Source organism: Athene cunicularia (genome assembly GCF_003259725.1).
Source record: "Athene cunicularia isolate RWA chromosome 4 unlocalized genomic scaffold, athCun1 chr4_part3, whole genome shotgun sequence".
Lineage (NCBI taxonomy): Eukaryota > Metazoa > Chordata > Aves > Strigiformes > Strigidae > Athene > Athene cunicularia.
The window spans coordinates 6,275,380-6,301,391 of NW_020799100.1; the positions used below are offsets into that span (position 1 = coordinate 6,275,380).

Here is a 26,012-nt window from a genome sequence, read left to right on the forward strand (position 1 = left end):
AGAAAGAATGCGCTTGTTCTGTCAACAACAACAAAAAATAAATCAACAAAACGAGAATAGCTCTTTTTACCTTTTTGCTACCAGAGGAGCTCTTCTCCATCTTTTCTGCTTTAATTGAATCACCTTTTTCTTTTCCGGAAGATTTTGATTTGTTCTTCTCCTTCTCCTTTTCATTTAAGCGAGGGGAATCAGAAGGACTTTCACTTTTACTATGTTTTGAAGAACCAGCTAAAAACACAACAGAAAATTGTAATTCACAACAAGTAAAAGCCTAATACACATACACAAAGTAAAATACGTACTTGTCCCATTTTCCTCTTTGCGTCGTTTAGTTGAATCCTGTGGTACCTCTCGGTCACTGTTTGAATGATCCTGGCACCAAACACAATTATGCAGATGTTAGCAGATTAAAACATACTCCTGAAGTAGACCTGCTCATAATGTTATTTTGGAGAACTAATTTTTGAATATGTAAAATGTAATTGAGTTACTACATCTTGGGAAGTTTCTTGAGATTGGTTTTGAAAGGAAAAGGTTTTGGATACAGTAATGTAAACCGACCTTTGAAAAAGTAGCAGAACAAAAGAAAAACAACTCTGATACAAATCACTTCTGCTTGAATAGGCTGTACAACCAATTATTATTGCAAGGACTTTGAACAGAACACTTTCCAAGTATATACCAACTTTCTAAACTAGTTCATAAAAATTTCACCAACCCTTTTTCGATCTTTCCTGTCCTTTTCATCTTTCTTCTCTCTCTCTCTGGATCTTTCCCTTGACTTGTCCAAATCTTTCTTGTCCACTTCTCTCTCTTTACTCTTGGACAGTGTTGGAGTAGTGTGGTTAATGTAGTGCTGTTAAATTAAGGCAATATCACCAAATATTAATAAGTATTCCTAGATGTGTAAATAAAAAGTCTTACTCTAACATAACAGATCTAGCTCAAAGAGTAAAATGAAACATTACTAGCAAAAAAAAAAGTGACTGAAGACACTTTCAAACTTGTCATCTATAATCTAACCTATAACTTTGTTTTCTCAACACTGGAAATTCAAGAACACTTTCTCTTGACTGAAACACTTATTAAATACAGATAGTGTCGTTCACCAGTACTGATGCATCTAAAGAAATCAAGACACCAGTACTACTGAAACAGGATATGCAGATTCCTGCACTGACTTAACACTTGCAATGCTGCCTAGAATTAAAGAATCAGCTGCTTAAACAGGTTGTAATTAAAAATAATCTTAATTCATGAAGTATTTGAGACAATACTTTGAATAAGGTGTTTTCTCATCTGAAGTAATACAAAACTCCATCTTAAGCCTAAACTTCAAATGATAAAAGCAACCAAACATAGAATATTTTTTTTTTTCTCTGTAATGTGTTCCAGGTTGTTATTCCACTCTCTTCTAACCAATTTTCATAAACTCTGTAACATACTAATTTCACCAAGCTGAATAATTTATATATAAACTGGGGTTGGAGGGGAAGAGAATAGAAAGTCACAGTAATGTCAGGTAGAACACTTGACAAAGTCTAAATGCTACTGCATATGTGTGTGTGTGTGTGTGTATGTATGTATATATATATATGATAGCACATGTATTACATAAATACCGATGTATTACAATAACTCTGTCTTTTTCAAATACAATTATATAGTTAGATCTTTCTAAGAAATATTTTTCATAGAATATCAGAAAGAGCACATTTTAAATTAAAAACACCTTTCCATGGTATTTTATATATTTATGTTACAGCAACAGACAGTTTAAACCAGTGTACTTTAATTTTTCCCCAGTTCCATAAACTATCAATTTTATTTGTGAAAAAATATACCTTTTAATTAAAATGTTCTCTGTATTTCTTTTTAGAAAGACATTTTACTTAAAAGGACACCAAAGAAAGCAGTAAGTGGAAGATTAGTTTAGAACAAACTAGAAATCACTTGAATCAAACCCAAATATAATTTCAAATAATTTTATTCTTTAAATTAAATTAATCCTGTCCTCTTCCAGTTCCCGTAAATGTTTAACTTACCAAAACTTGATGTTACTGGTCCTATGTTTAAAGTCACTCTGATAATGTTACTCTCCTATGACAGAGACTGAACATTCAATACTCCTTTTACTAGAAATGCTGCTAACTGAAACTGTACCAAATTTTGGGCACTCTTGTGTAACTTGGGCAAAGGCCAAAGAATAAACACAAACCTAACTCAAGTCTGGCACCATTTATTTCATAACCTGCTATACAAACCAACATTTCAGTGGTCCAACCCCAGAAATTGGGCACTGACAGGAATAAAGAAAGCCTCTAAGCATGTAACAGCACTAGACCTGTACTAACTTCCAGCGGAAGCTGAACTCATAAATCTTACAGGCTTCTGAATATCCTTTCCCCAAACAAGTATATGGCAGGAAAGACAAGCATTTAACTTGTCTTGCACCATGTATAGGGAACATTGTCAAGAACTGCCTTAAGTCTGTTAGAATAGCTCGGAAGAATGTAAATTAGCTCATTAAGTAGGAAAGAATAGAAAACAGCATTAAGAGGAAGGAAAGGGCTGGACACTCCCTCCCATCCCCCAAGCACTTAGCACACAATAAATCCATTAAAAAAGTCACACAACTGCCATACACTTCCAGTTAAGTGTGTACAAGCACATTATAGCTAATTCTAAAATTTCACTTTTCCAAGTGACTAGAGAAATAAAGCTGTTTGTTGATCATTTAATTACAAATAACTCCACTGTCTGCTTGATTACCACATAAATATGTTGATAAGTAAAACAAATAGTTTTAAATAAAAATTTAGCTTAACAAATGAAAAGTTGAATGAAGTTTCAATTAACCAGTTGAACCTTGACTAATACAGTAAGGGAGGGAAAAGCAAGATTATACAGACTGCCATATATCACTCTTCAGATAGATGTGAGCTCAAGACAAATACTAGTTTTCCAATTTCAAAAATATTAAGTATACAACATATCACAATTATTTAGAAATAATTTTTTGAAAGTGTAGGTATTCAATCTATAGACACTAATTTCATCAATTGTAAGAATCAAAGGATGCTTCCTATATACAATTTCCCTATAAGCAGGTATGGTTGGTATTGGAAAGATTCAATTAAAAAAAAAACCCATCAGCAAGTGTCCATTATAAAATCAGACCTATTTTGAATTAGAACATATGAAGTGTTCTAAAGACTTTGTATAAACAAGGAGAGCTACAAGTAAAACAGCAGTCTAAATACAGACTAGGAAGTGGTAACCCATTATGCATTTTTAAATTAAGTGAATGTAAGAGATCCTAGACAAACCCATAAGCTATCCAGAAAGTCCAAATGGTCAGCATTTTCCAAGTGATAAACATTTGTGCTATTTACACTGATCACATAATCAAAAAATCTTCATAGCAACTTTAAAAGATTTGATGCATTTCCTATTAGCCACATAACCTAATATATTAGCAAGTTTAGAGTGGCTGTTACTATGCAAGTGGTTGAATTTTTAAAAAGCAATAGAACAGCTGCAGAATCTGTCTAAAATACAATATTCCAAAATGTCACTGAACTCATATCCTGCTCTACTCAGTGCTTGTCAGGCCGCAAGAATAAAAAAAAAAAAAAAAAAAAAAAATCGTGAGACTGGGACCTGCCCTGTGAGGAGAGGCTGAGAGAGCTGGGTTTGTTTGTTCAGCCTGGGGAAGAAAAGGCTTAGGGCAGACCTCGTCACCATGCTCCAGTATTGAAAGGGTGGCTACAGAGCAGGTGGAAATTCCCCTTTTTACAAGGAGCCACATGGAAAAGATGAGGGGTAATGGGTACAAGTTACTCCTGGGGAGATTCCACTTGGACACAAGAGGAAAATTTTTCACAATGCGAACAATCAGCCACTGGAATAATCTCCCCAGGGAAGTGGTGGATTCCCCAACACTGGACACTTCTAAGGTTCAGCTGGACAGGTGCTGGGCCATCTTGTCTAGACTGTGCTTTTGCCAAGAAAGGTTGGGCCAGGTGATCCTTCAGGGCCTTTCCAACCTGGGATTCTGTGATTCTATGAACTCTTGAAAGCATTCTTTAGCATACATTCTCATCAGATATTGAATCTGAAGTGCATTTACTGGAAGCAAACTCACAAAGATGATAATTTAGGAGGTTATCTGATATTCGGAAATATAGTACTATAGCACTGAAACATGAATAGAACAGTATAAGGGGAAAGTACTGATATTCCAGGAGGCATCTCAAATATTTTTGGTTTTAAGTAACTACTGTTTTTTAATTGGCATCAAAAAAAAAGAACTAAGTATTCTAAGAACTGTGTTAACTCTTCTATTACTTCTTCAGTCAAATAAAATGCTTAATCATAAGGACATTTCTATGAATTTAAAAGTTTCAGAAGACCAGACAAGATACTGACCCATAAAATCTCTTAAGAATATTGACAGAATGGTAAAATCAGGGGATTTTTGTTATGTTGCTTCCACATAACTATCTGTCTCTCCTGTATTCTATATAGCAGACTGAAAAAAAAACTCTGTTACTACCCTAGCACTTACAGGAATGGAATTTGAATTTTCTAATGGGGTTTATGAGAAGACCAAAAATTAAGTTCTCTCTGCAACAAAACAAAACTTTCAAGTAAACTTTGTTGGTGTCTAAAAGATTCAAACCTTTGCTGAAGAGTCCTTGAGTTCGTTGAGGTTGTCCTGTAGAAAATGAATGGAGATGACACGTAAGCTGGAATAGTTTTCAGAAACCAGAGGAACTTTGGGAAGCATGGCCGTACCCTTGAAACAAAGAACAGCTACTCCTTCTGGAATAAATCTTATGTTAATACTGTACACTGAATAAAGCTAGAAACTGAAATATTCTTTAAAAAGAAAGAAGGAGGGGGAAAAAAAAAAATAGACAGTCATATCTGTTCTCTAGACCCAATTAAGTAAACTACAAAATGTGTTTATATCTAATTCTTCATTAAAACTGTGAAAAAACAATTTCCCACCAAGACAAAATATAAAGAAAAAATAGTCTTGACTCTAAATACAGCTGAACCACAGGTGAAAGGTTTAAAATGTTTTTAAACCTCTACCTTCTCCACTTTCAGTTAAATGTGGTAGAAGTCACTCTAGAACGACTTTACATTGCCTTTTACAAAAAACAAGCAAGAAAATCTTCATCATTTTGAGTAGTTAATGTCACCTGCTTCCTCAAAACTAGTAACAGCTATTTGAGTTCTCCAAAATTAGCCTAAATCTTTCAAGTAAATCTTACATAGAAAAAAATGTACTCTTTGAAAAAACAGAAAAAAAGAAAAGTTTGTTCTAAAAGTAAGATGGTGAAGTTTAAAGGCCCACATAATCCATCACAGTGCTCTTGATGAAGTATTAGTAACTTACAGTTTTAAATGTTCAACGTACTGCAAATTCAAAGATTCCATGAACATAGATGGTTTAGAAATAAAATAAATATGGAGCAAGGAATGGCTACCCTGAGTCTTCAAGTAGGCTACGCCCATGGTTTTGTGCTGCGCTTGAATGCTTGGGGTTTCTCTTTGCTGGGTAGTAGGCTTGGTTGCCACATCTGGTTTTATCGTAACGCAGGGCTCAACATGGTGGGAACCCATTGGAAATAAACAAACCTCGAAGGGAAGGTACAACAGAAGCTGCATACGCACTGAATATACACAACTACAGGAGAACTGATCACCAAGGAGACTTTAAAATGGAACTCCTTTCAAGACTCCTCCTTAGAAGGCACATATCGGTATGATGCTCATCAAGAAGCCTGATGAATTCAGAGGTATTGTACATCCCGTATCATCCAGGAATCTTCAGTGCTATAGATTCTTCAATAGAAGTGCAGAAAAATATGCTCCACTCTGCTGCAAAGACTCATTTGCTTGTAGCTACCATTGCACTCCAAAAAAACTGACTGCTTAAAACAATGAGGCACTTCTGTGTAAAAATTCTCTTGCAATTTCCAAACACTATTTACAAAATTTGTGCTAGGTCCTTGAAGCATTATTTTTGTTAATTAAAAATATTTTTATAGAAAAAAAAGACAGTCCGCCAATAAAGAAAAGGAATGCATTTTCTAATGCAACATAAAACCTCCAGTGGTTCCAGTGTATACTTGGCACAAAACTTGAAGGAAGTCGAAATTGGCATCCCAAACTCGTGAGCCTAACATGGGTGCTGCCTTCCTCAGGCTATACTAACCTTTACTGTTGAGGAATGTGATGGAGAAGAATGTGTATCAACTTTGCGGCGTTTTTGTTCTGAGGAAAGAAAAGAACAATAGCATTATTAAATACATGTAAAAGCGGATAATCTAATAACATGGCTTACTGAAGTACCAAAATAATTTAAGCTAGAATTCAAGTTTTACCACTATGCAAATTTTGTTTATTTTAAGCTACCTTGATCCTCTTCATAAAAGTTTGCAGAAATCAAATATTCAAACTTACCCCTTTCAGATTCTGATGTTTCTGATCGGGGAACAGGTGACTTCAAGGACCCAGCTACTGGCACCTTTTCTCCTCCTTTAACATTTTCCTTGGATTTAATTTCCTTTGCTACATCTCTTTCTCTGGACGGCTCCTTTTCTCTCTCCTTTTCTGCAGTTGACTTTGACTCAATGATGGTAACAACTGTCTTGGATTTTTCTTCTTTTGAAGCTTTTTCTTCTTTCTTGACTTTCTCCTTCTCTTTGTCAGATTTTGGTGTTTTCTCCTTGATCTCTCTTGCTTTCTCATCTTTGTTTGCCCGTTCTTCCTTTGGTTTATCTTTCCCATCCTTCCCAAGTGCCTTCATCTCTGGAGTGGCAGCTGGAGTCTTGTCTTTTTTTTCTTTGTCTTTTTCCTTCCCACTTTTTTCTTTATCCTCTTTCTCTTTAATAATTTTGCTGCAACAAAAGTTAAATGGCCAGTTAGGATGCATACAAAACCAACTTGTTTTATCACAGAACTTTTATTTCTAATGGTTTGATAGAACCTTCTGGAGCAGTCACTGTCAGATTTCAGATTTGCTGTCTCTACCAGCAAAGCAACAAGCAAACATTCTCATTTGTTTATCTTTATTTAGCTAAAATGGAATGTGTTTAACAACAGTGTCAGATCACTATAGATGTATATTTTGCAAGAAATAATCTCATATATTAAAATGTGAAGAAATAGAAACAATTTATAGGGAATCTGAAATTAAAAAAAAAAAGGCAGGTCAGTTCCAGGGGTAATTCTGTGGTTTGGAAGGAAGATAATAGAGAATGTCACAGAGTAGTGTTTCTCACCTATTGGAAGCACTGTTTCCATTGCTTGTTGTCACCTTTGGTGTAGCATTGACAGCTTTATTAATAACTTTCACCACACCCAGAGACTTCTCCTTCAGTTTCTCTGTTTAAAAAGAGATAACGGCTTTATTTCAACAAGTTAATATACATCCTACTGGTTAAAATAAAACAACTACCTAAGCATATTCATGTAAGATCATGCATAGCTAACAGTTAAAATAAGTAATTAAATGCAGAACACCCTCTCCCAAAACCAACTAAAGAACACCCACTGACCCCATTTTGCCTTGCATTCAATTTTTTTGTATTGAGTTTAATAAGCCAAGTCTTGAGAGAGTCTGTTATGTCAGATTTCTACTTAAAAATAAATAAATAATAAGCATAGGTTTACCAGTCTCCTCAGTAGTGCCTTCTTCCAGTCTAACTGTATTTATTGTGAGAGATGTAGGCATCCCAGCACCACCTGGCCCATTTTGTACTGTTGCAGCTACAGCATTCCTGGCAGGTGGGTCTTTGTGGTGGAATTCATTTTCAGGTATCATGAAAGGCTTCCTACTTTTCAACTGCCCAGAATAGCTGCAAGTCGCACAGATTGTTAAACATGCACAAACATAAAGCAAAACATGGGTTGAATTTTAAATGAAGATCTAATCTAACAGTTCATCTGTTATTTATTTCACAGTTTTTCCCAACTGATATGCAGTTTCTTTCCCCTTTATCGATGAGCTCAAAAGGAAAAAAGAAAACAACAAACAAACCAACCACTAGACACAGATGCAGCTCTACCTCCACACCCTCTTCACCACCACCACACCACAAACAAACGCCTGCCAAACACACAGAAGAAACAGCTTACTTACGAAACTTAAAACTGTTAAGGCAACCTGAATTGCCCCTCAAGCATACGTGCATGATTCTGCATTCATCACAAAGATCTAAATAACAACTAAGCATTTTAGTTTAGCATATTAGAATTATATAAACTTCCAAACTTCCAAAATTTAAGTGGTCTTGCATCAATAGCCCTTGGCTTTTCTTCGTTTTACTCTCCTTCCTATCTACTTGCTGCTATACTCTTTCTCTAAAATTAAGCTACACTCTCGTGAGTGGTAATCTTTACTATTTAGAGTGTTTTACTAGAGTCTTGTAAAGAAAATTAGTGATCATCCATCACAAAATGAAAGTTTTCATTCACACTGCCAGCCCTGAAATGCAGGATAGCGAAATCTTCTGTGATAAGGTAAAAATCAAACGTTAGGACTGTAACAGTTCCAAGTCTTTGGAAGCTTTTCATGATCCACTTTTAACCACTTGCTTAAAGTAAGGTGTTGTTACCCCATAGCCAATGCATATAGATCAGGTCTCTTCTCTTTCTCTTCCTGACATATCTTATGTACTCTTCTTTCCAAGGCTTGGCCCAGGTTCAGCACTTTTGGATACCATGGAAGGATTTTGGTCAGCACAATCAGGATATTTCTGATATGTGTATATTCGCCTGTTTCAAGGCAGTGCACAGAAGCCTAGAACACAAATGAAAGTTACTGAAGTTGTTTTTTTTTAAAGCTTCCAAAGCCTTAAGTTTTTCCAGCATCTTTATTTACCTTAGTTAATTTATAGTGCCATTTGTGTACTACATGTCTAAAATTCTCATAATCCAATTGGTCAGCTTTATTTCCACCATCAAATCCAGTTGCCCGTAATATAGTTAGGAAGCCTGGATAGTTGCCACATTCCTACATGCACATAAAAGAAAGAAGAAAACCACATTTTTCAGGAAGCATGAAAACAGTGATTCACAGAAGTTTATACAGTAACTGAAGCACTTTTTCACTAATTCTGCCAAAGACTAAAACACAATCACACTTTACAAGACTTAAACACTTTTTTTTTTTTAAAAAGCTTATTTATTTTGAAGTCTTAATTGTGAGAGAAAAGATTATTCATAATTTAACTGGCTTTTGCAAGGAGCATTATTAGAGTTTCCATATGCTCCCTAAATTATCTGCAAGACAAACTATGAGAAAATCAGAAAAGATTTTTTTTTTTGGCCAATATAATTTTTTGACACTATACAAAATTACTTATATTAAAACTACATAAGTTACAGAAACTCAGTTGTAAGATTAAGCCACCAGAAAAATTCAGATCAGTGTTTTTAAATTTATTCCACTAAATCCATGTTTATTGGGCCGAATTACAAAAGTGGCCTTTATATATTCTCATGAGCAAACTCGTTTTAATAACTTCACATACCTTTTCATATATGACTCTGTCACTGTGCCATCTAGTTACAGTCTCCAGCATACAGCATAAAAACCTGCCGTATCTACTAGCTTCATTTTCAGTGCAACTTGCAACTGTATATATAATATCAGAGAAAACCTGTGAAGAGCAGTAACAAAAAGTTATAATGACTTCACTGAATTACAAAAGGAACAAAACCAACAAGAATTCCAAATTTCTCTCACCTAAACCACTGTTAAGTTGGTCTCTAAATACAAAGGAGCTCTCAAAATATTCTCAGTTTCTTTCCAAGACCTTACTACCCAGTGGCTGGTCCTTCACACTTAGCCAGAACCTAAGCACTGCATATAGCTATACAGCTACTGCTGACACAGCTTTCCATAGTTAAATGTATCTTCATTGTCATATAACTTTTGTTTTCAAATTATTAATGTATTTGATCAGGTAAACACCTAGCCAAGCTGACGCAAAAGGATTTTTTTCCTGGCCTTGCACAGGTCCATCTGAGAGCTCATGCAATTGGCTACTTTTGTCACCTAGAACATGGACTAGTTGAGTAAGAATACTCTTTTGGGCCCATGGAATCAAAGCAGATGCCTACTTCTAATGTCTGAGCTCAAAGAAAAACAGACAATCTTAACTGAATGTTCACATGAAAGCAGTTTTCACCATCATTTTTTAAAATGCAGCCCCATACACATCCTTTTAATCAAAGCTCATAGTCAAATCTCTTATAACTGTGCAGATGATGCACTGATTTTATAATCTGACTTCTTATACAGGAAGTGCCACAATGATTCTGATACCCTGGAACAGTACAGTCAGCTGCAAGATTCTTCCTTCTACATTCTCCACCTTTTTCCTCCACAGGATAAAAAGAATGGCTATATGAATGTCAAACAGCCTGAACAACTGCCTCCTCTAACTGTCCCGTTTGACTCAAGGAAGTCAGGCTGCTACTGCTATCACAACTACTCCCCATGTGACCATGGGAGCGCCTTCCCATCTCTCTCTCTCAGCAGTGATACAAATTAGTCCACTGTGTAGTACCATTTGTCAGGGTCAGAAGGGTCCTAAAGGGTGCTGCTTGTGAGGAGCAAGTATAGGAAGGTTGGTACTACAGCAGTGGGGCGCACAGTGCTAAGATGGGAGAGTGAGATGCGGCCATAGAAAAGCAGACCATAGGAAGGTTGCAACTCCTATGACTGTTAAGGACTATGCTCTGAAATTCTTGTCTCATTAGGATAAGTAGAAAACAAAAACTTGAAAATAAACCTTGACAGCTCTAGGAAAACTTGCTTTGTAGAATATGAAGCACAAAAGGGAACTTTTGATTGTCACAGATTCTGGAATTAAACATAGATAATGATTCTGTTTAGCTCTTTTGGGAGGCAGGGAGGATACTAAGTTATTATCATGAGCATGCAAACACACACGGTTCTAGCTACTTACTCTGTCATAGCAGAGAAGCGTGGAGAAGTTGGGTGTTTTCTGTTGATGCACCAGTTCTACAAAGTGAGCACAATAAACTGCATCGATTGCCGAAAAAATGCATCGAGGAAATATACATAACTGCAAAAATTTTGTGATAGTCTCATTTTTGGTAGATTCTTCAAAAACAAAGAGGTTGGGAGAAAAAAAAAAAAAAAAGGAAAAAAGTTAATGGGTTAACACTCAACTTCTCTCTTCCCAAGAAGTCCAGTATCACACATCTATATTCTTGAGTTTGTACATTAGGCTGCATGTATTCCAGACATATCTTTGGCACTGCTCAGAAAAAGTCAAAATAGGCTTAACTTTGAGGATGGGGGAAGGGTAGGAGGGTGGTTGCAGCAAGTCTTTAGTGGGAAAATTCTTCTATTACACAATGGGGGAAAAAACAGGTTCAGAAAAAAATTCAGTAAACCTCTCCAAATGCTCAAATTCTGCACATTAGCAAAAAGGAACACCATCTGCTATTTCTCTAGAACACCTGTTCTCTCCTTTCTAGATGGCGTTGACTTTCAGCTCGGTTTCCTTAGAAATGGAAGAACATGCTGGCTATATACAATCCCTCAACAATCATTTTGCCAATCAACCAAACAACTATAAGAATTTAAATAGAGGAACAGTTTTCAGTAAACCACCATCCCAATACACACCCATTTTGTGAAAGTTTCATTCTATCACTGAGTAAAGGACTGCACTGTATGCTCAATGATTGCCCATTCCATTTGACCAACCAGTGGTCGGTCAACAAAACAGCCAAACACATACCTAAACTGGTCCCATAGCAGCACCTGTCCAGTTAACAAGGAACATAAAAACAAGCTGGAAGGGATGTACAGGTAGAAAGAAAATAAACATAAGGATGAAAGCGCAGAACTGAAAACCCTAATGGATGCCTTTAGAGGAAGAACATTCATGATCCTCATGAAGGCAACTGGTGGTTTTGCACTGGGATTCTTGCACAGGCTGCCGGGCACAATTCTAAGACCCAGAATTTACTTTCTTTGATTCTGTGATGCTCGCTCACAGAATAAAGCCTGTTCAAGAAATGACTGTCAGCTTTTACTTAACTAAAAATTTTGTGATGGTTTTATTTTAGTATCCACCCCTCAAAGTATAACAAGCCTTTACTGCTTAACCCCCAAAACCACAAAAAAAAACCCCAAGCCAAGAGAATCACAGCTCATAAGCTCATAGAACAATCCAGAGTGTGTTTTACTTCAGAAACGTAAAAGAAAAGCAAGCAGCCAATCAGAATTACCAGTTTTTGATTGTTCAAACTACCAGTCTACTGACAAAATTAAGCTAAATATTAATATTTTTTAAAATAGTAATAAAAAATTCTACTCAGTGGATGTGCTGTTCAATTTCCTCATGTAGCACAATTACAGATAATTTAACAGGAAAACTGCCAAAAAAGTTAACTTTGTCTCTGGATGCAATGCTGGGAAACTTCTTGCAGCAGCAGCCTAAGCACTCAAGAGCCAACAATAAGCTATTCCCTGTACTCGACAAATGCCCATATTATCAAGAGTACATGTTTATATATAAATCATATCTACACAAATTGTATTCTACACACTTTTGGGTCCTTCCTTAAGCAGACAAATTTATTGCTCAGCTCTAGACCAAGCTGCAGTCAGGTAGAAATTTTTCAACCAGCAATTTCATGTAGCTCATTAGCTGTCTGTACCGGTACATTAAATATTTGTAGGGAATAACCTTTCTTGATTTAACTGGCAGTGTTTCTTCATTAAACCAGCTGGCTGTATCTTACATGAGTCGGACAATAAAAGGCTTTTCCACTGGATTATGCTAGGCTCCTCAGGAAGACGAACAACTACTTCCAATTACAAACTGGAAGTTCTTCCAGAGAAGAAAACTAACCAGAGAAAAACATTTCAGATTAACCGTACTAGTAGAATTCACAATCAGCATGAAGTATTACAGAAGATTTGTCAGACAAAAAAGTTTGTTTTGCCTCATGCATATCTGCCACATGAACCATTTTGCATGCTGTTTCCTTTCGTGGTGCTGTTAGGCTGGCATAATACTTATGTTGTCATTGGAACAGGGTTTATGTTACTAACCCAATACTGGCATATCGCTCCTAATCACAGGACTCAAAGGAAGTTAACTCAAATCACTCACTGAGAATTTACATGTCCATTTCTTACAACGTAGCAATTATCCTAACTTCGCAGCATTCTAACTGCAGTAAATATGTGCAAGCCATCTTGCAATTACAACAATCAGTCAATATTTTCTAAATCAGTGTAATATTTAAAAGGTCTTGACATTGCAAGAAACAAACAAAACATCTCCCTGAAAACCAACTACTTGGTATTTGCAACCAAGACATACTACATTCTATTTAAAAGTCTACCTTGCTAACAAACCTCAAAATATAAAGAGATCAAATTTTAAAATAATATTGAGAGTACTAGTGCAGGTTTAACTTTTAGTTCTGGAGACACTGATAACTACAAAAACATACAGAGTGTTTCCCCTACACACACTTACTTGCCAGAAGCCAGTTATCCTTCTCTAGTTTCAGTCTCTGTAGAACCCTCTGCACATGCTCCAACTGCTTCTTTTCCTCTTCAAGGAGCTTGTCCTGAAGAGCTGTGCAACGTTCTTTTTCTTTTTTCTTTTTATTTGGAGGCTATAAAATGTCAGTGCAACTCAGTATTATGCTAACACTTGCTATACATAGAACAAATCCCTGATAATGCTAAAGAATACTTGAAAAGCATTTTATTTCACTAAATATTCTGCTCTAGTAATCAACTGATTTTATGAACATTGGTTGACTAGAATTAAGACAAAAGTGAACAGCTACACTACAGATGCAGGTGTCAGACTGCTATCTGAAACATTTAGTGAAGTCACTGGTACTTTTAATAGGGGAATTAGAAGAGTCAGTCAAAATTACATGAATGTGACAAACCTGAACAGATGAAACAGGTGAAAAAAACCTCCCAGATATAAATAACCTTAATATACAGCTTTATGAAAAAAAGTCTTTAAAGGTTAGAAAGTTTAAACTGGACTGTAAAATTATATAAACATACCATTTCTTGATTGTCATCTATGGCTTTCATCTGGACTTTGAGTTTATTGACTTCTCTGTCATAGCTACTATGTGGGACGGCAAGGTCATACATTGTCAAAGACCAGAATGTAGCATAAAACTGAGGACTGATGTCATCCCAAACCTTGGGAAGGTGCAGAGAAATCACAGCATCATGAACAGGAGCCATTACCAGCTCACATGATGTAATGTATTTGTGAACTTTGTGCTGCTGTTTATTCCCCTTCTCAGCTTTCTTTAGTTCATCATACTTTGACTGTGGATAAAAAAATGAAAAATTTGTAATCTTTGTACACAAACAATATAATTTAACTTCTACAATGTAATTTAAATTTCCTCCAAAAGCCTACTACTTAACAATCATTTGCACATGTAAAGTATCATTTATGCACATAAAGTGCTGAAGAACATCTTGCAGAACTTTTAGTATACATACCTATTGGATGAATTTATACGTATTCACTGATGCTGCTACCTGTTATAGTAACATGCTATACTACATCGAGTAGAAATTGCTCTTGATTTAATATTTCAGATGCAGGGAAAAATTGATTCTGACACTTCCTGAGATACCATACCTTCTGGCAGCTGCAACATTTTCCTCCACAGCAAAAATCCATTTAAAACAACTGCAGAACTTACACATTTGGGGGAACAGGGAAGGAGAGAACTCCTACTGATCACCCAAATCATCAGAAGAGATGACTTCATTAGTCACAACTTCTGTCAGTTGTGTGAAAGCTGACGCACGAACCATATTTTCTATAAAGATAAAGGATAACCTGTTCCAGCCCACAGCTTCTCTTTCTACCTCTACTCATAAAGCTTCTGCAAGTTTTATTTAGCTAAAACTTTGCAGGAACCTAACACATATATTGATAACATGGAGTGTAGCAGCATTAACAGCAGGCAAACAGAAGAATTCTACTTACTGAAATATGGTGTGCATACATGGGTCTTGAGAGGAAAAATGCAGCATCATGAGGTGTGTGAAACTCATTACAGAGAACGTCGATAGAAGGCACTCGCTTAATGTAATCCTCTGTGCTTAGATTGGATGCTAAAAACCCACCAAATTGTACCAGGGTGTCATGGCACTACATGTGAAAGAAAAAAAGTTAGCAAACAGTATGATTTCATTCAAAAGTGAAGTCAGGAAGAGCTTGAAAGCTTTCTTTTTTTGTTTGTTTTTAAAATGTTAACACCACATAGTGCAGCAAAAATTTTCTCATGGGGGAAGATACAACATCTTCCATGCCACATAATTCTGTCATTCAATGCTGACTCAACCCTATCAGAAGTGTTTTTCCCCCCCCACTCCAAAAAAAAAAAAAACCACGCCTTGTAAAAGCCGGCAGAACTGTAAGAGTACTCTGTTCTACGAGAGTTAAATGAAACTAGTTTCTATTGCTTATTTTTTTTTTTAAAAAGGAGAGTTCCTCTTAACAAAGTAAGATCAGAAAAACATCATTGCTGACTTAAGAAATAACTTTTCATGATAGTGGATGTTTTAATCTTTCACTCAAAAGTTACTTGTCAATATAATACACATTGACTACACCCATATATTTTAATAATTGCAACTAATTTTGAAAATTCTTATATATTCATATTTATTGTGCTGATACACTGGAAGTTACCAAAGGAAAGGAGGGGTTCTTATAAATTCAAGTGTTTTCACTTGCCTGATCATACAGTTTTCCCACCAGCTTCAGATGTTTTTCCCCTCCCTCTTGAAAGATCACACCATTTCTCTGTTGAGCCATAAGCAGGCACAATGGAAGGGCAAGATCATGGTCCAGTAATGCATCTTTCAATCTCTGAGAAGATTTTTTTGTATTCCTGATTTGGCCAAAGTATCCACCCTACATAACACAGAAAATGTTACCCAAATTTGGAAACAGTGTATTACAAATGGAAACCATGTGTGCTTATGACTGCAAAAATACTGATGAATTAATGTCAATACAGTTTCCTGTTCATCAATAAAACTCTTTGGTTCCTGTACTGCAATGTATGTAAGGATCAGAAACTGGTCTTGCATGCTATTAATTAGTCTTTTACAGAGTAAACAAAAAGTGACATTTCAGCTCAGCCATCATGACACTGCATTTTAGACCTAGGTCTCTTTCTCTGTTCAGTACAGGAATTTTAGATTTTAGTTCCAAATATAGCTATTCAACTCCCTAGACAGTTCAGTCTAGGTCAGACTGAGCTAGGTCTTTGATGCCAAGGATGCAACAGTTTTAACAGTTAAAATGGTTTAAGATGTTACTCCACTCAGCAGGGAGCTGCTAGCCCCAGAGCAGGACTGTACAACATGCAAGCTCACTGGCTGCTATAATCCACAGGTCTGTCATATAACACTGGATAACAAAGGCTGCTTTTGTTAATGAGAGATGCTGTGAAGCCCAACAATTAAGGCTTGTATATAGGCTGTCTTGGCTGCCTGTCTGAAAGGCTTGTAAGTGCAGTGGAGTGGGAAGCTTGCTGATGAAAGCGGTAACACCCTCCCCAGCTATGCTGCCAAGATTTCATGAATCAGTCTTTAGAACCACCATTAATAAGCAATAGCTATTATTAAATTTAACATGAACACACCTCAGCTTTCAGTTGCTCTCCACCAGTCATGGCTTCCAATTGTTCCATTGTCATTTCTTCTGTAATTTCTATCCCTGCCATTTTCTGTACTACCTCTTTTAAAATAAGCAGATCAAAGCTGCACAGAAAACAGAAAAGTAGAGTAAAACCAAGAAAATTTGTTTAAGAAGTGGAAGCTCTGACATTCAAAACACAGTACAAAGCAACATTATGATGGACATTGAAACAAATAACATCTCAATTCTTTTTTTTGAAGAAACTAGTATGCTGAGTGCACAAGGATTTCTTTATTGCAAATAAAAAGTTAGCATTTAAAAGCAATGCAGGCATTCAACAGCTGTATTTCAGAACCTCTTCACAACAATTACATTGTTTTTGAAAATAAGTGTGGTGCTATTAGCTTTTAAGTATCAACAAATTAATAGAATTTTATTGCTCCCTTTTGTTTATATACTACATACTGTATCTGTACAGTTGAACATGGAATAGTTTCAATTTTATTAAAAATTTCTAGAATAGTACATGGCTTTAGAAATTTACTGGCAAAATTAATCTGGATAGATGAAACATGGAAAACATTTTATACTTAAAAGAATATACAAAACACCCCAATGACTATCCCGTCCAGAGACTAGGCTTTACTTCCTGCCCTGAATTCTCTATGTGCAATGACTTTTCCTCAACAGAAGTACATTGTACCATGGATCACTCCAGCAATATTTTCCAGTAGCTTCTGAAATTTGTGACCTACTTATAATGTGTTGATCCATGCTATCCAAAACCAAGTTTCACATTTAAATAATTCACATTGTTCATATTTATATTTCGGTGGGGTTTTGTATTTATTTTTGTTTATGCTTTTCCAACCGTAAGTATGTTTTCTCTCTAGGAACTATACAACCTTAACATATACTCCAATTCAATTACTCCAGTCCTATGAAACTGGTCATAGGGGTAAATCCATTTTATTCTTATGATCGCAATTACTAAATGATTTGGTTTGGTTTTTTTTTTCCTCAAAATACTCAAAAGTCTTAATTCTGGGGAAATACAAGAAACATTACTTACCCCTCCTCTGTAGCTCAATGTGACTGTACCATCATCAGATTACAAAACAAATTTGGGACAGGGGAGCACATAAGAGTGAGTGTCTACATTATAGGGAAGGGAAAAAACTACATTTCTCAACATAAATACCCCAAAATAACATGCGGAGTTATCTCCACCGGTAAGCTTTCAGTAAGCATATGGGCATTCATTATAGTAAAATGTTGGTACTCACCTATGTGATAAAAATAACATATTAAAATTAAATGAATAATAATACTAAGTGATGATGATGGAAAGACAAAAGGAAGATTCAAATGGCAAACATTGTTTTAAAAAAATTTTTGAGTTATGATTAATTCTGATGTATCAAGAAACAATTCAACTCCCATGAAATAAATTGGATAAAATATTTGAAACAGTATTAAAACGTTAAAAGAGCCATCCCTGCAGAGAATTCACTATGAGAAAGAAAAAACTAAAACTGTAATTCACACCCTTTTATATCACGGATACTTATTTTTTAAATAATGTACAATAGTTTTTATGACAATATTATGGACCGGCAGGGTTTTTTTTCCCCTATCTGGTTACTTTTTAAGATAGCTGTATTAAACTAAGTTAAAGATGAAAAAATCAGTACTTCAAAAGATAACTTACTAAAGCGGATATTATTCTTCCTGCTATTTAAATTTCTTGACCTTTCTGGTATTATGAAGTTTTACCACTACCAGAGTAACTGCTACATCAAGTGCCCACGTATCAGTAAATGCTCAAATAATACCTTATAAAAACAGAGCTTATAAAGATCAGTTGTGCAAGACTTGCCTTTTTCCAGCTTTCAGTTGGTTGGCTACATACTGAAGTAGGCCAGCAAGTTCAATCGGGTATTTTCGGAAAACTGCACCACAAAAGCTAGCCAGACCTAAAGCAAGGAGAAACAGCTGTGACTGTACCTCATGAGATACTAATCATTCAATAAGCATTAATGAAGTACATGTGGAATGTATAGTGATTTTTGTAATAAAAAGAAAAAAAAATTCCTATTGATAAACTTGTCAGCTCTCTGCTGGCTTTAAAAAATTCGTTAGTAGATCCAAGGGTAATATTGATCATAATGACCAATAGTATAGTAAATCATAGGGAAAGTAAAGTATTTTAAACTTTAATGTAATAAATAAAACAAGAATACTAACTCTGCAACCAACTTGAGATCGTAGTGTCATCATGCTTCATTCTCTCCTTCTCAGGGTTTGCCAGAGCTTCAATGATACAGTCTTTAGTGGAGTTAAAGAGAATGTTTTTCCTCAATTTTTAAAAACAAGTTACATAGACCTGTTTTTCCAGCTCCACAATTTGTAATATATGATAGAATAACAAAGATGACATAGGGGACCCAATAACATAGTTATGGTATAAGAAAACATTAAAAAAAATTAACTTAAAAAGCAGTACCTCACTATTTACAGGATCACCGTCTTCAAGAAGAGTAAAGCAGTAAAAAAAACCCTAATAATGAAGTGTAATTTTCATAGTGTGGAAGAAAAATAAAGAGAAGTATATAACCCATTAAGAGTGCAAATGTATTTGCAAACTTCACTAAAATTTCCAGCAAAAAGCAGCAAGAATAGAAGACAAAAGAAGATAATATTTACTCACAGACAAGAGATTTCGTCTGGCCACAACTGCAAACAGTAACTAGATGTATTGATTTAAATAAAAGGATACATGCCAAGACATCATAGTTCAGCGAAGTGAGGTATTTCAGTGAATCAACAACCGGAGTTATTAAGTTATCATATTTTTGTATTTGTGATAAAATCTGAAAGTTACAAAACACATTCAGCTGAACAGGAACAGTATTCCTTATCTTTCATATATCAAAACCATTTAACAATGCTTGTCTTCAAAAACTACACAAAACATGCTTTGCAATTAATTTTTCAGCATGTCCTAATCCACTTTCAAAAGAATGAATCTCATTAATTTATCTAGTACCTCAGATATATCAGTGAAACATGTCCTTAACATGTAAAATTCTGTATAATTATTTTTAGTTATCCGAAAATAAAAATCATGAAAACATTTAACTCTTTTTTTTTTTTTAAAGATTTCTTACAACTCCTAAACCTTAGCAGTAAGAGCTTCTGTTGTTACTTAAAATGACTATTAAATAAATGAACTTAGGTCATGAAAGAGTACAAGTAGGATGTTCTCTTTGGTACATGGCACACATGTGCAGTATTAATTTCTTCAAGTAAAAAAAAATCTAAAAACTGTTAAATCAGTAATTGTAAGTCACAGTCGTGAATAAGGTGGAGGTCCATCAACATACTTTTACATCTCAAGCATTCTGAAGCACCAAGTAATCTTAAAAATCCTCCCTAACTTCGTAGGTATATTTCAGACTTCAAAGCTTTATGTTTTCTTCTAAATGACCCTGATGTATCTTCATCACACAGATATAACTGCCTAGAGCAACCTAACTTGAATTTGCATTCTGCATAACCTGATCACCACATCCCTGTACCTCAGAGACCCACCTCAGCTATCCCAAATTAAATACTTTAATAAGTGGATGTAATTTTCTGTGCAGTTGTGGTTACTGAAGAGCTATTGTCATATTTAATCTAAAACCTGTGCACTACCAGCAAATTACCATATTTTAAAATCTTCAAAAGTATAAAATAATGAAATTAGAAGTATCCTCTCACTAAGACAGCAGGTCCCTTCCTTGACTTCAGTATCTATTCTTAGGATTAAATAGTATTCAAATACATGTAACTACATACGTAATCAAACAGAATTGTAGGATTGCTGTGGCTGAGCTTCCCAATTTGTCTTCCAGAGGGTTTCACATTTTCCTTAGTTAAACGCCTGTAAAACAGAGCATACTTTATTGCAACAGACAAGCTAAAAAGAATATTAAAACAACAGGTTAGTTCCAGTGAAGAAACACCTTTATTAGTTGCAGAGATTAAATTCTCACTAGCAGATGCATTTTTAGGAAATCTTAAGCAGAGAACTATTACTCCTCTGGAAATCTGAAATTGATAATCCCATCATGTAGAGAGCTGAAGCACACCAGCTGTCCCTGTGTTACTATGGATTGTACACTAGTGTCAGCTTTGAGCACTTTGCATTTGCAAGTTGTCAGTGGGACCTATATCACATATAAAACCCACACGTGATGCTGTTAATCTCTCCTTTTCATCATTACACTTCCACAGCACTCCTTACTGAAGATATGAGCTTAATATCAAATCTGAAGTTGATACACAAGAGTAAATCATACATGTAGCAATCTCAACAACTGACAGCACCGTGGCTCATCTGCACAACTGAAATCCACCACACAAGGGATGTAACGTTTTACAGTCTACGTCAGCTATGCAGGAAAAGTCACCAGAGAATCAAAATCACTGTTTCTAGCTTTCACAGCTGCAAGTCCAAGTCTTTTACACAGTAACAATTATTCTGTCGTGACTATGTAGAAGGCTCTAATTATCAACATTATAAAACCATAGCATTTGGTTTTGGCAACAACAAATGGAGAGAACCCAAATCCCCAACAGTGATGTCAGGGTTGTTAAATTTGAGGTAAATCTGAAATTGTTGTCAGCCTGCTTGATAATGACAATGAACCATTCTATTCAATTCAACTTACTGCCCTCCTTTAAAACATACAGAAACTATGACAAGATTTTTGAAACAATTAAAGAGTCTCTATACCTAGAGAAAATATGCTGCACACAGACATTTCCATAAGCAAAGCAATTTATCAAACAACCGCATACCCATAAAAAAATGTTTTCAATAATTTAATGAGACATTTTTCACAGATGAAATAACCTTGTTGGTGGCAAATTCGTCTATATTCTTATTTGACAGTTTTTAAACACAGTACTTGAAATACTTCCTGAACAAGTATTATCAATGAAATTACTGAATCATTAGAAGAGGAATATTTGTCAATGTTTTTTTCCTTCAGTTGGTGACATGCAATAATACAGTGTATCACAGTTGTTTATAGAATTAGACAACTTACTTCATGATATATTTGGCTCGGTCTATGGTTTGAGCTTTAACTTTCACTAGAAGTGGGTGACTGTTGTATGTTTCATTCTTCCATTGCCCATAAAGACGGTACCTTGAAAGATTGTAAAGAAAAACTATCTTTAGTACTGACAATTCAAGAGACCACTTCCAAAGAACAGAAACAAAATATCCTACTCACCGGTACTGGTATGGAAAAGTTTTGAACATTCCCCATAATTCTTCAGACATGCATGCATTGCAGTCCATCAAAGAAAGAGATGGAAGTAAGACTTGATCAGTAATACTCAACAAACAGCTAAACAGTATCTCCTGAAATAAAGACAAAAAACTCAAGGTAACTATCAAGTAAGTATGATCAGAAGCAATGCTATGCAGATATGCACATCTCAGGAGACTGATAAAATACAAGTTTGGCACAAGATGAAGTCTCCCTAAACAAAACCGAACAGTCTAAAAAGAACTTAAAAAATATCTCGCATCGGAAGTCTTTTACTAGATAATTTATGGACCATATACAGTCAGTATTTTATTTGCCTATATAAGATATTTGAGCAAAGCTGTTGAAGTTTTCAGCAAGTTGCACTTATATTTTCAAATCAAATAATTTATAAATGGATATACTGTGGACTTGCACAAAGTGCAGCAGGAGAAAAGAGGTTTTGGCAATTGATTTCAGTGTATTAAGGTATTCCTTGCCACTACTTCCATTTTCAAAATATCAGATTACAACCTGAAGCCATTATACATGTTCCCAAGGCACAGTACCAATTTCCATGTTTTCAGCATCCTATTCTCCCCCTTTCTTAAAAATTTCTTTCTCATCGAGCTACATTAGAAAAACCATAGCAGGAAAGCAAGGAAACCCACAAAACCAGCAGAGTCATTTTCTCTGCGATGATTGAGGAAGTCAAGAAATCATGACAAGTGAGAAACAGGAGTAATAATAAATAAAACAAAACAAGCAATCTTATTTTCATAGATTAGATCTCAACTGGACACTTGGGTTTCATCGTGACCAGTCTTGAAAATTTAGAAAGAAAAAAATATTAGCTAGCAAAGAAAAACTGGCCATTGCACTATTAAACATCTCTCTATTTCTAATTTCTCTTATTTCTCTAGGCTTTACCCCACTAAGTTCTATAAGATACAAGGTGCCACCATGAAAAGAGTATTTATAGAATAAATAACTGGAGGTACTCCAGCTGATTCTGAGAAAGTAAGGAGGAGAACGCACTGGACTAAAAGAACAAGATGTTTGAGGAATGTAGGAGAGGGACTAAAAAAAAAAGACAGGAATACAAAAAACCCCACACTGACTGGCTCAAACTTGCCTATAAAAATCAAGACAGGTCTATAACATTTATTTGTTAACACAAAACTCTACAGAGAAAGATGAGCTGTACAGTTATTTAACACCTTTTAAACTCACCATTTTCTCTTTATCTTCTTGTTTGCTTCCATCAGACTGAAACTGTAACAAAGACAGTCATGTCAACTGTAGCATAAATAACATGAACAGTTAGTTTCAGTAAGGCTACCTCAGCAAAAGCATAAACCTGAAGGGCCACATGCCTAGTAGATGCTTAATTTTCCACATCTGTCAGCATTAACATATTTTTGAACAGAAATTGAAACACACAGATGAAATGCACTGCTTACATATATAGGGGCTTTGTACACTTGTCTTCAAAAACAGGTAGTAACTAAAATACCAAAGAAACGTACTATTATACATGAAATATTGAATTTTCTTTCTGGAGAGAGGAAAAAAGAAATGCCCTAAGCACTCACCTTCTACCTAAAAACAAAAACCAACCAGGACATCCAACCCAATTATCAACAGCCATAGATTATTTTCCCCATCTTTCTCTTATAATAATACCCTCTTAAACTTTCAGTTTTCATTATGAAATTACATTCTTTTCTCTCTTCTTGTTCCACTCACCATGAAAAGCATATTAAGCTATCACACCAGTAAGTGCACAATTATTTTAAAGGTACACTTAAGCATGAAAGCTGCAGTGCAATGTTAGTAGTCTAATTTTTAAACTACTGTACGGGTTAACTTACAGTCAAATCATCTCCAGTTATAAGTATTTCTACTGTGTGTTAAATGTAGTTTCATAACTACAACATGCTGATGGCAATAGTGCATTAAAATTAACTTTCCCTATGTTACCTTAACCACTCTGTCACTGACGAATTTCTTCATAGTTCCAACCTAGAGCAAATAGCTAAAATGTTGCTCATTCTTGTCAGAAACACATTAAACTATCATATTAATATATTTATAGTAAAACTGCACGAGAATCCTATAACCAATCTCCATTGTACTGTACATAGCCACAAAGAAAAAAGGGCTTTCTCACAGAACTTCAGCACTTGAACTTAATTACAAAGTAGTCCTAATAGTCTGCTGACAGCAGTAAAATTAATTACTCCCTTGAAATTATAATTTCCAAATTAGCTGCACTGTCAGTGCAACACAGCCTATCACTCAAATATCATGGGCCAGCAAGAAATAAGCACGCTATAAAGCAAGTGTATTAACCACTGGGAAATATTATCATTCTGGGTGAGAAGATGCTGAGAATTATACTTCCTACAAAGATGTGGAAGTCGGGAAAGATGGAAGTGTTCTTGAAGTTACCATGATTTTATTACAAAGACTACCGGGAACCCAAACTTAGTGTAGCCATTGTCACCCTATCATCACATCTTGGAACCTAATGAAAGCAAACTCTTTCCAAAATCTGTTAATTTAGACAAAAAGATCTTCAATCCCAAGAATCATCTGTGTTCTTAGCTCTGCATCAAGAACAGCTGGACATGAAAGCTTCCCCTAAGACGCTACACAAATTTTGAACATGCCAATATTTGTTAGTTGTAGTTGAAATTAAAAAAAAAAAAAAAAAAAATCTAAAAAAGCACTAAAACTGAACTCCTCCCAAGTATCATTTTGAACAACCAACCTCTCCAACTTTCAGCTCTAAATGTTTAAGTTGGCAGAGGGTGTGCATTTGTTTTTAATAATTTTTAACATTATTTCAAAAACTATGATTTCCAAAGTTTCTCTGAGCTACTATTTAAAAACAACAACAACAACAACAACAACAACAACAAAACAAAAAAACAAACAAAAAAAAAAACACAAAACAAAAAAAAAAACCCACCCAACACCTCTGCTGTTGCCTTGAAAATAAAACAAGAATTGCTAGTTAAACAGCAAATTGCCAGAAAAATAGCAAAAGAAGTCACTGCCTCAGCAGTCTGAGCTACTAAGTACATTCCAAGGGAGTTCAGAATATAAATTCAACCCACAACAGGTCATGCTATCAGCCTTTCAACATATACGTGATAAAGATATAGTCCAAAGACAACAACAAATCTTAAGAGGCCATTTTACTTCTAAAGTTGGTGACTTAAGGCATTTTAGATCTCCACATCCTTGTGGGCATCCAGAGATTGTTCAAGAACAGCAGCATTTTAACAGGGGGACACCCCACTAATTAAAAACATACATCATCTCCTACTTCCCAAGGAACCTAACAGGTGGAATAGAAAGTACTATTTTAAGTAACAGATATGTATTAGTTTATTGTTCCCCACTGTCAACACTGTCACTCTAATAATGTAACAGCTTCCATGCAATTAGTATCATATGTCCATTTTTAAAAAATATATCCATATACAGATGACATTTTAAAATATGAAAACAATGATAAATTAGTTATTACTAAATATTCCTGGCTAAAAAGCTAAAGTGCCTTAAGTTCTTCATTAAAATGTTTACCTTAGTAAAATTTTTTTATGTTTCAGTATTTGAATATATACACAATTAGTAAGACTTGGGCACTTTTTGACATCAGAGGAATTGGTATTTTTCAAGTTTTGACAAGCTGTTATGTCATACCAACCTCTTTCATAAATGCTTTTCCAAGGCGCACCACTTTCGCAAATAAAATGGGATCATGGGAGAGATGAGGACCAAGGTAACAAAGCATGCTGAACACTTCCTTTCTCAAGTCCTCAAAGCTGTCTGCTTGTTTTGGTGCCCTCTTGTTTGGCAAAGAAGAAATTGGTGACCCTTTAGCTCCTTTAGGTACACCAACTCTGAAAAATAAGAAAATACAGAAGTGAAAATTCTAGAAATGTATTGATACAGCTAGGCTTATTCG

At 35.2% G+C, this 26,012-nt stretch overlaps 1 protein-coding gene across 1 annotated transcript in view; it reads right to left on the reverse strand.

The window, feature by feature from the left end:
* THOC2 (THO complex 2) overlaps window positions 1–26,012 on the reverse strand; it is a gene marked incomplete at its 5' end in the record, with an annotated part of 46,720 nt that overhangs the window by 4,690 nt on the left and 16,018 nt on the right. The window contains 25 exons of the mRNA XM_026848766.1: window positions 71–228; window positions 303–372; window positions 719–856; window positions 4,685–4,720; window positions 6,233–6,291; window positions 6,481–6,917; window positions 7,302–7,404; window positions 7,693–7,877; window positions 8,637–8,821; window positions 8,903–9,034; window positions 9,555–9,683; window positions 10,998–11,155; window positions 13,557–13,698; window positions 14,108–14,383; window positions 15,060–15,224; window positions 15,813–15,992; window positions 16,729–16,846; window positions 18,604–18,700; window positions 18,972–19,052; window positions 19,504–19,597; window positions 20,568–20,652; window positions 21,824–21,925; window positions 22,013–22,143; window positions 23,264–23,305; window positions 25,752–25,947. Coding sequence (XP_026704567.1) covers window positions 71–228; window positions 303–372; window positions 719–856; window positions 4,685–4,720; window positions 6,233–6,291; window positions 6,481–6,917; window positions 7,302–7,404; window positions 7,693–7,877; window positions 8,637–8,821; window positions 8,903–9,034; window positions 9,555–9,683; window positions 10,998–11,155; window positions 13,557–13,698; window positions 14,108–14,383; window positions 15,060–15,224; window positions 15,813–15,992; window positions 16,729–16,846; window positions 18,604–18,700; window positions 18,972–19,052; window positions 19,504–19,597; window positions 20,568–20,652; window positions 21,824–21,925; window positions 22,013–22,143; window positions 23,264–23,305; window positions 25,752–25,947 — 3,499 coding nt within the window. The remainder of the gene's footprint in view (window positions 1–70; window positions 229–302; window positions 373–718; window positions 857–4,684; window positions 4,721–6,232; window positions 6,292–6,480; window positions 6,918–7,301; window positions 7,405–7,692; window positions 7,878–8,636; window positions 8,822–8,902; window positions 9,035–9,554; window positions 9,684–10,997; window positions 11,156–13,556; window positions 13,699–14,107; window positions 14,384–15,059; window positions 15,225–15,812; window positions 15,993–16,728; window positions 16,847–18,603; window positions 18,701–18,971; window positions 19,053–19,503; window positions 19,598–20,567; window positions 20,653–21,823; window positions 21,926–22,012; window positions 22,144–23,263; window positions 23,306–25,751; window positions 25,948–26,012) is intronic.